Consider the following 13,919-nt stretch of genomic DNA (forward strand, 5'->3'; position numbering starts at 1 on the left):
CAGAAATTATCACCCGCCAGAGTTTAATGGGGTAGGAGACCCTATAGCAGCAGATCATTGGATCATTGAGATAGAGCGCATTTTTGAGGTCATGCAATGCGATGATGTTCAGAAGATTCGTTTGGCAACCTTCAGGCTAAAGGATCATGCCGGTACTTAGTGGAAGACAGTTGAACAAAATTACCCTGAAGCTAGAAATGAATCATGGGTGAAATTCAAAAGGATGTTTAATGAGCAATTCTTCCCAAATTATGTCAAGAGAGAACTCGCATCACAGTTTGAGTCATTAAAGCAGGTGACATATGACAGTGGCTCAGTATGGAGCCAAATTCAGAGAGTTGTCGAGGTATGCACCAGGTTATGCCTCTATAGAAGAGGATAAGGTTGAGAAATTTATGGATGGTTTTCGCCCTTCCATTTTGGCAAGCATCGTCAACTTTGATCCCCAAACTTTAGCTGATGCCTGTGGAAAGGCCGAGAGGGGAGAGCGCATGGAAAAGAAAGTTCAGGCGGCACGGATTCAAGCATTAGGAAGCAGAAACCCGGCACCACCTTCAAAGAAGCCAAGGACCGATGGCAATGTTCAAGTAAGGGTTCCATGTGCCTTATGTGGAAAATATCATGAAGGACAGTGTTAGAGGACGATGAGGGTTTGTTTCAATTGTGGCGACCCAAATCATAAGATAAAAAACTGCCCAAAACCAGTTATTCCACCTTCCCTGGCACTAAGGAGACAACAACCAAATTTTCAGCCGGCAGTGAACCAAGGCAACAGAAACTTCAATAGTCAGCTAGCTCAATAGCAGAGACAGTTAGTTCCGCCTAGACCGCCAGTACAACAGCAATAGAAATGGTGGAAAGGAAATCAAAATCGCCATCAGGACTAAGGAAAAAGTACACCTCAAGCACCAGTTAACCGAGTTTTTGCACTCAATTAGCAAGACGTCGAGGCATCTAATGCCATGATAGAAGGTCAGCTTCTAGTTAATGATATTTCAGCTCATATTCTTATTGATTCCGGTTCTACCTTGTCATTTATATCACCTGCTTTTGTTGAGGAGTTAGATTTGACTCCTATCCCTCTACTGCATCATTTGAAAGTTGTCACACCAATAGGAGATATTGTAGCTACTGATTTGGTTTGTAAGGGTTGTGTCATTAAGATTGGTGATAGGGAGCTTCTGGGAGATCTAGTGTTGCTAGATATGAATGATTTTAAAGTTATTCTGGGCATGGACTGGTTGGCTTCCTACCATGCCAGTGTCGTTTGTTTTCATAAACTAGTAAGATTTAATATTCTTGGAGAAGAAGAATATACTTTTGAAGGGGTGCAGCATCATAGAAAGATCAAATTGATAGCAGCTCTGCAAACTCAGAAATTATTAAATAAGCGTTATGAGGGGTATTTGGCATATGTAACGGAGGAAGATGGTAAAGAAGAGCTTTCTATGACAGATATTCCTGTGGTGAGTGAGTTCTTAGATGTTTTTTCAGAGGACTTGACAGAATTACCTCCCCACAAAAAGGTTGATTTCACTATTGACCTTGAGCTAGGAACTAAGCCTATTTCTAAAGCACCTTACAGAATGGCCCCGACAGAGTTGAAGGAACTGATGGACCAGTTAGCAGAGTTGCTTGAAAATAGATTCATTAGACCGAGTTTGTCACCATGGGGAGCTCCTGTGTTATTTGTGAAGAAGAAGGATGGTAGTCTTCGTCTGTGTATCGACTACAGACAGTTGAATAAAGTAACCATCAAGAATCGTTATCCACTCCCTCAGATTGACGATCTTTTTGATTAGTTGCAGGGAGCCGGTCACTTTTCAAAAATTGATCTTAGGTCTGGGTACCATCAGCTTCGTGTTAGAGAAGAAGATATTCCTAACACAGCATTTCGCACTCGGTATGGACATTATGAATTTGTGGTGATGCCTTTTGGGTTGACGAATGCTCCAGCTATATTTATGGATGTAATGAACAGGGTGTTCAAGCCTTTTCTGGATTAGCTCAGGGTGGTTTTTATAGACGATATTCTCATTTGTTCTAAATCCAGAGAAGAGCATGCTGAGCATTTGAGGCTGGCACTAGAGACTTTGAGGGAGAAGTAGTTGTATGCAAAGTTCTCAAAGTGTGAGTTTTGGTTGGAGCACGTCATTCTTGGGTCACGTGGTATCTAAGGAAGGAATAATAGTTGATCCCGCTAAGGTTGAAGCAGTTACTTTATGGAAGTAGCAAACAAACGCAACGGAGGTCAGGAGTTTCTTGGGATTAGCGGGATACTATCGGAAATTCGTTGAAGGCTTTTCTATTCTGGCAGGACCGGCGACTAAGTTGACAAGGAAGAATGCTAAGTATGTTTGGACCGAGGAATGTGAGAACAGCTTTCAAGAATTAAAGAAGAGGTTGACTTCTTCGCCAATTTTGGTACTTCCTTCCGAGGAAGGGAATTTTGTTGTGTACAGCGAGACCTCTTTTAGAGGCTTGGGATTTGTTCTCATGCAGTCGGGAAAGGTTATAACTTTTGTTTCGAGGCAGTTGAAACTGCACGAGGTGAATTATCCTACTCATGACTTGGAGTTAGCGGCGGTTGGCGTCACTATTTATATGGAGTGAAATTCGAGGTTTTTATAGATCATAAGAGCCTCAAATTTCTTTTTGATCAGAAAGAGTTGAATATGCGCCAGAGGAGATGGCTCGAATTCCTTAAGGATGATGACTTTACTTTGAGTTATCATCCGGGGAAAGCGAATGTCGTGGCAGATGCTCTTAGTAGGCAAGGATATTCTAAGTTGGCTTGTTTAATGATTGAGGAGTGGAAGTTATTGGAGAAATTCAGAGACCTAGATTTGGGGACTTGCGAGGTTGGTAACAGTTCTTTTATTGCCAATCTTCGGGTTAAATCGAGTTTTGTGGAGGCTATTAAAGATGCTCAAGCAGAGGATGGGGAAATCAAGAAGTTCAAGGCTGAGGCAGATACAAAGCCCAATTTCTCTATTGGAGCAGATGGTGGTCTGTATTTCAAGAGCAGGTCTGTATTTCAGGGCAGAATTTGTGTACCAAATAAGGAAGGACACATAAATAGCATCTTGGAAGAGGCTCATAAGTCCGTTACACCATCCATCCGGGTAACACCAAGATGTATCCGGATCTAAAGAGAAATTTTTGCTGGAGCGGTATGAAAAGGGAAGTGGCTGAATATGTTTCTAAATCTCTGACTTGTCAGAAGGTAAAAGTGAAACATAGGAAGCCTAGTGGTATGTTGGATCCTTTGGAGATTCCTGTCTGGAAGTGGGACAGCTTGTCGATGGACTTCATCATGGGCTTACAAAAAACGAAGAAAGGATTTGATGCGATATGGGTAATTGTGGATCGACTTACTAAATCGACTCACTTTTTCCCTATCAAGAAGACTTGGAAATTAGAGAAGCTAGCAGATGAATATGTGGACAAGATTGCCAAGTACCATGGAGTGCCTTCAAAGAATGTTTCAGATCGAGATACACGATTTACTTCGGGATTTTGGAAAAGCTTGCATACAGCCTTGGGGACAAATTTGAGTTTTAGCACCGCCTATCACCCTCAAATAGATGGTCAGATGGAAAGGGTAAATCAAATTTTAGAAGATTTGTTGAGGGCTTGCATTCTGATTTCGGAGGAGATTGGGAGCAACACTTGCATCTTTGTGAGTTTGCGTACAATAACAGCTACCAACAGAGTATTCAGATGGCTCCATTTGAAGCTTTGTATTGTCGTGCTTGCAGATCTCTTTTGTGTTGGGCAGAGGTTGGTGAGAAACAATTAATTGGGCCGAAGTTGGAACAGGAATCCACAGAGAAAGTTACACTGATCAGAGATCGGTTAAAAATAGCTTAAAGTAGACAGAAAAGCTATGCAGATCAACGACGGGGAGAGCTTGAATTCGCTGAAGGAGATATGGTATTTGTGAAAATTTCTCCTTTCAAGGCGGTCATGCGTTTTGGTAGAAAAGGGAAGTTGAGTCCTCGTTTCATTGGACCTTACAGGATTACTAAGCGAATTGGAGCAAGAGCTTACCAGTTAGAGTTGCCTCCGCATTTAGAGATGATGCATAATGTTTTTCATATGTCCATGCTTCATCTTTATGACCCCGATCCTTCTCACGTACTAGCAGAAGATGAGATAGAACTTCAGGAAGATTTGTCATTCTCAGAAAAGCCAGTGCGTATTTTAGAACGAAAAATGAAGGTCTTAAAGAACAAGAAGATTCCATTCGTTAAAATACTTTGGCGCCATCACAATGAAGAAGCTACTTGGGAACGTGAATCAGAGATTCAGAAGAACTTTTCGGAATTATATGAAGGCATGATTCATGAAAATAATAGTACCTTTTTGTGTTTAAGAGAATGTAAGGAGTTGAATTTCGGGGACGAAATTCCTTTTAAGGGGGTTAGAATGTAACATCCGTAATATATATATATATATATATATATATATATATATATATATATATATATATATATACTTTTCACAGTTTCTATTTACTATTACTATTCATTTTACCATTCATCCGTGGGACCCACAAAGAGGGACCCACTACCCTCCGAGGGGCCCACAATGACACCAACGGTGGGGACCACCGCTTGTGGAGCCTACCTATGGAATCTAGATAAGAAATTGCAACAAAATTATTGCAACAATAAATGAATCATAAATGATTCATAAATGCAATAAGATAGGATAGAGATAAGATTCTCTTTTAGAAAAAAAAAGAAAGAAAGAGAAGATGAGGATAGAGCTTTTGAAACTCAAATCTCACCCATCTCATATGCTGTATTCACTCTCCCACTTGGAGAGTGCGCAAATGCAGTGGGTCCTTTCCCCATTCAGTGTAATTTGAGAGAGAGAGAGAGAGAGAGAGAGTGTGTGTGTTGGGTTTTTTAAAAAACACATTCTCTTCGGTCTTTCCCACTTAATGCAATTAACAGAGAAGAGAGTGAGATTGAGAGAGGGAGAGAGATAAAGTGAAGAAGAAAGAAAGAGGAGGGAGATAGAGTTCAACTATTCAATCTTCATTGAAAGGTAAGTACCCTACAAATTTAGTTTTTTCATTTCTTTTCTTTATTCAAGATTAAAGACCCTATTTACAACCATATTCTTTTCATGAACAGCCAGCCCTCTTCAAATTTAAAAGAAGAAGAAAATTATTACAGACCATAACTATCCTTCCTCATCTTCATGGCCATCAATCTTAGCATACTGTAACAAAAGTCCATAGCTTCAACGGTGTGGACAAAACCATTCAATGAGTAGAACTACTGGCTATGAATCCATGATGACCCATTACCCAATTTGGGTTACAGAAGATGGTTAATACACATAGTTCAATATATAACTTCACCACAACATCACATTCCTTATCAATAATAATCATAGGGGTAAAGTAAGAAGAACTACGGAAAAAGGGCTACAAAATAGAAAAACTATGTAAAAAATACCGGAAAAAGGTACCTTTATAAAATAACAACGGGAAAAACTATGAAGAAAATGCATAAAAATATGACATTACAGAAAAAATGTCCAAAACCTTGTTTCACTGCTCAAATGGTAGCCCTTTACCATAGTTATGAATACCTTTTCTTTTCAGCATCGGGAGGGGTGGCTCGGGAAATAATAAGGGTAGGATATAACCTTACCCCAAATAATCTAAAGGGGAATGATATCAGGGTACTCATGTTTTACTTCCTACACTCCTTGTCTTTTAGTATTCAACAAAGCATGAGTAACCCACTGCCATACTGTATAATATATTTTCTATAGCATGTCAGAGCCTTCAAGAAAATGTTATGGCCTTTTTAAACGGCACATTAAATATTAGAAGACAGGGGGGTAGTGTAAATATCAAATATGTTGTGCGGATATCATTTCCCTAAACCAAAAGTAAATAACAAAGCAATTGAAATAAAAGATCCCCTTGGATCATGCTTTCGAGATTTGTACAAATTTAGGTTGTCTTCATGATTAGTACAAAAATGGTTGATTTTCAGCCCAATATTATTTTAATAACTACACAAACTTGATTCGTCTTTTCTAATTTTTTTTTGTTTATAAACTAGTGTTTTCAGCCAAAATTCATTTTGATAACTACAGAAATTTAAATGGTATTTTCTGATTTTATTAGAAAGGCCACTGATTTCAGCACAATGGTGTTCTTGATAACTGCACAAAGTTGGTTTGTCTTTTCTTTTTAAAAAAGTACATTTTTTTCATGGCAGTTAGCATGATTTCCTCCAACTACTAAAACACTCCTAAATTCTATAAAAACTAAAATCTTCGACACCTTGAGACAACATGACTCAATCAACTAAATTAAAGAGATTAACTGGTTAGTTAGTGGAAAGAAAATTTGACTCTATTGTTGTGCAATTTATACAGAGAGTCTTTCGGTTAATCCTTAGAGTGAATTTATTCTACCTCATCACGTTCAAGAAACCAGAAGGCAAGTGATAGTTGACTCATATTATAAGATCATTTTAATGAATTGCAATTATAATCTCGTTCATGCATCTTTCTGTTCCTTATGTTGTTTCTAGGAGATCATTTTAAAAGAAAATTAATTAAGATTATTGTCGGACGTATACACTAGTGCGTTTCAGTGTTACTTTGGTAGCACTTTGGCCTATATATATATAGGGGTGCTTATTCGGTTTAAACCGAACCGAAAAAACCGAATTGGTTGAACCGAAATTATTTCGGTTCCTAAAAATTCCAACCGAAACCGAAACTGAATAGTTGAAAACCGAAATTAACGGAAACCGAAATTTTATTTCGGTTATTCTGTTTTTTCGGTTTAAACCGAATAGTGATAACCCTGCTATCATATCCGGTTTCGGTTCGGTTTTCCTACTGTATGGAAACCGAATAGTGAAAACCTCTCCAATTAAAATTGTTTTACATCATCCAACAGATTAAAACGCCATTAGAGGTGATTATATGATACAAAGTAGCCACCATTGATGGAAAAACAACTCTGTTAAGCACTTTAAATCCAAGTATCCAACAATGATAGTTTTAATCCAACTAAAATAGCTATTTCCCTTGTAAGAAATGAAATAGCTTAATGACCTTAATCCTTGCAAATTTGCAATTTCCTAATGCAAGGGGTATGCTTAACAGATTAAATCCAACAAATGAAGTGTGAAATGCAATTTCGTAATCATTTGAAAATGATATAAATGCCCCTTTCTAGTTTCCCCTGTATTTTTGTTAAAAATTGCAAGCATTTACCTATAAGACTGAGTCAGTAGAGTTAGTAAACCCTGTCAAATTGTCAATTGTCATCTTGCTATCATAAAAGAGTAAAAGACTAACAAAACTACAAAAGTAGATACATCATGCATGTAATTCACTAATTTGTAAATTCTAGTAAGAGTATAAGAGCAAGTACACCCTGCAAGCAATCATAAGAGCAACTGAGCATGTAGAACCTGCAAGGCTGCAACTACAAGCAAACATAAGATCAAGTAGACCGTGCTATCATAAGTCATACATAACAAATTTGCTCCCCTTCAAGTAATCCTTCAAACGGATCCATATGTAGTTAAGAGTTCAGACCTAAGAGGCTAAGACCTCCAAAGCTCCAATGGTCAATGGGTTCAAAAATCACTAAATTAAAATACTACTAGCAAGCCACCAATGATCAAAACTTCACACACCAGCAAGTCAACAATAGCAACCACCTTCTCCTTATATCATCACTCATCACTCATCACATATAAGTTTTAAGCCAATTACATAGAGAAAAACAAACGAGCAAGAGTATGGATAGAATTCATTACATAATAGCAAGGGCAGCAAGGCCATATGTCTTCACAAATCTCCCTTGAATATCCTCAAGAATGCAAAAGGGATGCTCCCTGCAGATAAAAAAAGATAAAAAATTATACATTGAAGGTCTTTTGTTAAGCAGATAAGAATTATGTTCCTTTAATAAGCTGAATGAATTCCCTTGTAGTTGCAGGCTTTACAAATCATGTTTTCAATACCATTGCAGGCTATGCATGTATAGCTGACAACATTTGGGTCTAAAATAAAGTTCCAAAGTTACATTTGCAAATAGAACATGTTACAAAGTATTCAAGAACTAAATGAATTCCAACAGAACAGGTTGCAAATGAATTGGAAAATAGCTTTATATATCTACCACCAAATATTTTCCCCATCTTATTCTGTTGTGGATTCAATAACTACCAATGCCAAGTTGTAAGTAATTCAAAAAATTCCAGTATTCTAGAACTAAAGATACAAATCAAGTTTCAATTCAATACATACAAGGAATTGTATAAAGCAAAGATTACAAGAAATCATACAAAGCAAAGAAGGAATCACAATTCACAAGATATGAAGAGTAGGAACTCCATAATTACAAACCTGAAACCGTCTTCCACTCTTCCATGCTTCAAAGATCAATATTTGAGGAATCATCCCCAACATTTGAAAAACATGAAAATAGGAATACAAATAGTTAAATATAACAAACATCAAGTTTCAAGTCAAAAGCAATATATAGAAACACAATAAAAAAATAAAAAATAAAATAAATGCAAATTTACCATTTTCAAAATTTTCAAGATCCTCTAATGCTTCTTCGACAATAATCGGCATTGATTGTGATCGAAGCCAATCTTGACCACATATAATGCTATCTTAGGAGTCAAAGAACTCCTAAATGCATCAAGAACACCCCCCCCCCCCCCCCCGCGTGCTAAATGTGGACTCCGAAGCAACAATGGATATGGGAACTGCTAACACATTCCGAGCCATTTCTAACAAGATAGAAAATCGGCAACTGTTAACTTTCCACCACCCTAAAATATCAAATTCGTCGAGACCTTCTTCAATTTCTTCACTTAAATATCTTTCCAACTCTGATTTGTTATCACCACCTCTGGATTCAACCTAATGCTTCTTAAACTTTTCCTTAACCATCATCCTCACATGTTCTCTCGGTTCTTGAGAATGCTCTCTTGAAGTTGATTGGCCCAAGTTTACTTGATTTTCTTGATGTGTGTTGATTGTGTTCTTATTGTTCCACTCGTTAAACAATTCAATTGTGACATGGAACACTTTTTCCCTCAACTCGTTGCCTTTTCCCTCTCCATACATACCAATGAGAGCAAACTTAACAAATTCCATTTTGTGTTGAGGGTCAAGAACAACAGCGATATAAATTAGTTTATTCATCTTGTCAATGTCACCCCAATACTTGTTAAACTTATCTTTCATTCTCCTCGCCATCATTACCAAGTTAAAGTCTTCACTTTGAAGCCACTCTTGCAAAAGGTATTCAACCTCAACAATTTTAGGAAAGAGAGTGTTGGATGTAACATACAATGATCCTGAAACACGTATGGTGAGCTCATAGAAGTTTTGAAGCAAGGTAGCCATCTTTCTAACTTTTTTCCAATATTCATGATCTGGCTTCCTAATCCCATCCACATCACCAGAATCAAGTTCACCACTGAAAAAAAGGATCTTCAACATCAAACCTATCAAATGCTTTTTTCAAATTTTTCGGCTGACTTTTACATCAAGTATGTTGAGTTCCATCTTGTAGATACATCTAGGCACAACAAACTATTGCTCTGGATCCTTTCGTTCCCAACACACTTTTTGAAGAGCTTCAACCTAGCCGGTGAACTCCTCACATATTTGACTGCCACCCGAACACGATCAACAGCAATTTCCACTTCTTTTAGTCCATCACACACAACAAGATTAATTATGTGTGCTACACATCTCACATGTAGGAATTTTCCTTGTAAAATGGTAGACCCCCAGTTAATAAGTCTTCTCCTTAAGTATCCAATCGCGACATCATTTGAACTAGCATTGTCCACAGTAACTGTGAACACTCTATCAATCCCTCAATCCAAAAGACACTTCTCAATGGCCTTACCAAGAGCCTCACCTTTATGACTAGAAATTGGACAAAAGTTTAGTATCTTTTTGTGCAATTTCCAATCATTGTCTATATAATGAGCCGTGAGACACATGTAGTTAATTTTTTGCAGAGAAGACCATGTGTCTGTAGTGAGAGAAATCCTTTGACATGAGTGTCTAAAAAACTTTTTCAACTTTGACCTCTCTTCCAAGAAGAATTGATAGCAATCCCTCGCAACCGTCGAACGTGACGGGATATGAAACCGAGGGCATGCAACTGACATCAAATGTCTAAACCCTTCTTTCTCCACAGATTTAAATGGAAGCTCATCAATAATGATCATACGGGCTAAGGCATTCCTAATGGCCTCTTGGTCAAACTTCCAAATAGAAATGGTGCCACTACCATCCCCCTCTTGACCCTTGATCGGTTGGTAATTCAACTGTGTTTGTGTTGTGTTCATATTGCCAGGGAACTTTTTGCATAAGGTGATGTGATTCCTAAGTGAGGTAGTTCTATTTTTCTTCGGATCACAACAAAACTCCCTCTCACAATACATACAACTAGCCTTAGGTTCACCCACCTCATTAACAAATTTTGTAAAATGGTCCCACACATCTGACCTAGGCTTCATCCCCTTTCTCTTCCGTGCGGTTCTAACCGTTTGGTTTGAGTCTGTGGGGTTTAAAGATTGCTCGCTAGGGAGCTTCTCCTTCTTGCGACATCTACAAAGATGATAGAAACAAGACACTAAGGCACCCATTACCCAACACAAAATAAGCTACCCAATAGAAAACAAGATAGACAACAAATGAGAATGACATGAGTCATAAGTGATTAAGTGTTACCTTCGTAGTTCGTACCCAATAGCAACGAGCCAAAGAAGATAGAATGATGCTAACACTAATAGCCTCTTGAGTGGTGGCTCGAAGCCAACTATCCAAGAACAACAAACCTATATTGAAAGTTACAAACCAAGAACAACAGATTCAATTATTTGTCAGCATACAAAAAAAGCAATCCAACTATCCAAGAACAACTAATCATAAGTTAACATACAATTATACAAAGTGTCAAAGTTACAAACCTCAATTCTAACAAAGGAACTCTTATCAATCTATTTCTTGAATGTAGTATATCAACACCTACATGAAGGAAAAAGAGATCGAGAAACATTAGAACTCCACTTGGGTAGGGTTGGGTAACTTGGGTCTTGGGTTGAGCTTTTGCTAAAAATGAATAGATATCAATCTGAACCAGTGAACCATACTACCCCATTTTAAGGTAAAGCTCAACCCGAACCAGTGAACCAGTCCAAATTTTCCTGAGAAAAAAATTCCCATAAGAAGTATTTTTCTAATGTTTGATATTTCTAAAATTCCCACAAGAACTACCCCATATCAGGTATATTTGATATTTCTTCAATATGATTGGTATGTACACTCCTACCCTCCATTGTTGGGTATTAAGGGTGCAACTGTGATCGATTTTTGGGAATTTTGGTTGAGCTTTTCAATAAAATTGGGTCAGGTTTAGGTTGATTCCAATTCAGTTCTTAGCAAAGGCTCAGCCCGACCCGACCCAAATTGCACCCTAGCCTATTTGGTATTGGGGTGCAACTCAGTCCTTTTTCAGAACTTTTGTTGAGCTTTGCAATAAAATCATGTCAGTTTGAGTTGATTCATATTCATTTTTTTAGCAAAAGCTCACCCCAAACCATCCCCAACATCTGTCCTCTAATTTTATTGTGATTTTCAGTATTTTAGGTTATAAAAAAATAAAAAATGGAACCCACTTTTGTAGAATTTCAGAAGAGATAATGCCGCTTGTACCCCTAAATCCTTCACTTCTCCATCTGGGTATAACATACAAAACACAAATGCTCAAAAAAATATTTAGCAAAATGAAATTAATTGATAATAAAATCTAAAAAAAAAAGAAAAGAATAAAGAGATACCTTGAATCGTACTCTGTTTAGAATCTTTTTTCCAATCCTTTGATGGGGGAAATCACAAATACAAAACACAATGCTGTGGTGATTTCTATGGATGCAAAAGAAAGAAGGGGAAAGGTATTACTATCCTTTCGGGTAGAGAAATAGAAAAGCACAAATCCAAAACCAAAAATGAAAAAAAGAAGAGAGAGAGAAAGAGAAAAGAAGGATAATGCTAGAGAGAGAGAGAGAAAGAGAAAAGAAGGATAATGCTAGAGAGAGAGAGATGCGTACCTCTGTGAGCTTCGAGAGAGACGAGTAGAGCTGTAGAGAGACGTTCAAGAAGAGGGTTTGATGGTGTTCTTAGATTCCGGCACTTCTCTCCCTCAAATCTGCGCGTTCCTGTGGAAAAGAGAGAGGGAATGAGAAGAGAAGGAAAGGAAAATAAAATAAAATAAAAGCTTCGGGTATTTCTTCTTACATGAAGAAAAATCAAAGCTTCTTTCTTTCAATATTTCTTCTTAAATGGAAAAGGATGAGGAGATGAGGAGATGAGGAGATGAGGGCATGAGGCGGCAGAGAGTCTTAGAGAGAAGAGGAGAGGAGAAACAACAAAAAACCCTAGCTTTTGCCTAAAAGTCTTTTGTTGTTTTGCAATTTACACTATGAATGTGGGTTTTGAAAAAAAGAAAATAAAATTATGAATCCTATTTTTTACTAGGGACAACCTACTTGTCTAGTTGTCTTTGTCTTCTTGCCTTGAATCTCATATTCATATAAATATATAATGACCAATGGGGGCTGTCCAAAGTGAGAAAAAAGGGGGCATGGATAAGTAAAGCCCATTCTTAATTTCGGTCTCTAGAACCGAAACCGAAAACCGATACCGAAAACCGAAATTTAAAAGCTTCAAATTGAAATTTCGGTTTTCGGTTAAACCGAATTTTGTTCCTTCCGAAACCGAAACCGAAAATCGAAATTCTTATTGGTATAAACCGAAACCGAATCGACACACCCTGAAACCGAACCGAATTGACCGAATTAATTCGGTTCGGTCAGTTTATTCGGTTTAAACCAATTAATGTGCACCCCTATATATATATATATATATATATATATATATATATATATATATATATATATATATATATATATATAGTAAACTTACCGCATGCAAAAGCATGTGAGGTTAGAAAGAAAGAAAAAAAGAAAGATTATATATAACACTATGTATACATATGATGCAAGTAAATAAGAAATTGTTAGTCTCTTGATTTGATGTTTCTTTTTATCTATTCAATATTGTTTTGACTACTATATTTCTTAGCATGATATAGTGACCTTCTTTTTTCTCATATTGTACATATCTTTTGGGTAGTCTAAATGCCTCTTATTGAAATCTTTGTATTCTTGTTTTGCTCCAATTCCTTTATATATCTTGTATGAAACCTTATTATAGTACAAGCTCATTAAATTGACTTTTATTTTATGAGTCAGCTTTGCTCAGTTTATATTGACCCCAAATTCATCCACAGGTGAAAATAAAGAAAACGATGGAGTTTTCCAGACGAACAAATCTGAAATCACAGTAGGATGGGGATGAGCGATCCGTTTTGGGAATGACAGTATAGTCATACCCTAGAGATTTAGTGTTTGTTGAGCTTCCACTGTTTTATTTTAAAACTATGTACTGTTGTGTGAAATAAAGATCTCTCACTCTTTAAAAAAAAACTGCCTTTTTATTGATATTTCTCCGTAGAGACCCGATGCGGAAATTGGGTCGTTACATTTTTAAAAGAATATGTGCACTTCTATTTATTCCAATATGGAGATTATTTTCAGGGAAAGGCGTTTTTTATTGGGCCCATCAAAGTATTTTTCAAAGTGGATTGTGCACCCACACCATAGGATGATCCAAACCATCCATTTGTTGGGCCACAATGTAAATATGTTGTGCCCCAAAAATCATTTCCATAGGATGATCGCAACCCCTAGGTTTCCATAATATGCAGTTTCTCTTTAGATCGAAGGGCTAGGATCTCATCCTATGGAAATGATATTTGGGGG

At 37.2% G+C, this 13,919-nt stretch overlaps 1 protein-coding gene across 1 annotated transcript; it reads left to right on the forward strand.

Moving 5' to 3' along the window:
- Positions 1-302: 302 nt before the first annotated feature.
- Positions 303-4,437, forward strand: LOC143888629 (uncharacterized). The gene is made up of 6 exons (XM_077393067.1): positions 303-587; positions 939-1,707; positions 2,318-2,550; positions 2,664-3,125; positions 3,227-3,783; positions 3,879-4,437. The coding sequence occupies exons 1-6, from the start codon at positions 303-305 to the stop codon at positions 4,435-4,437; spliced, it is 2,865 nt and encodes a 954-aa protein (XP_077249182.1).
- The last annotated feature ends 9,482 nt before the right edge of the window (positions 4,438-13,919 follow it).

Source organism: Tasmannia lanceolata, unplaced genomic scaffold (genome assembly GCF_043159265.1).
Source record: "Tasmannia lanceolata isolate RefF3 unplaced genomic scaffold, GAP_Taslan_0.1 ptg000012l, whole genome shotgun sequence".
NCBI lineage: Eukaryota > Viridiplantae > Streptophyta > Magnoliopsida > Canellales > Winteraceae > Tasmannia > Tasmannia lanceolata.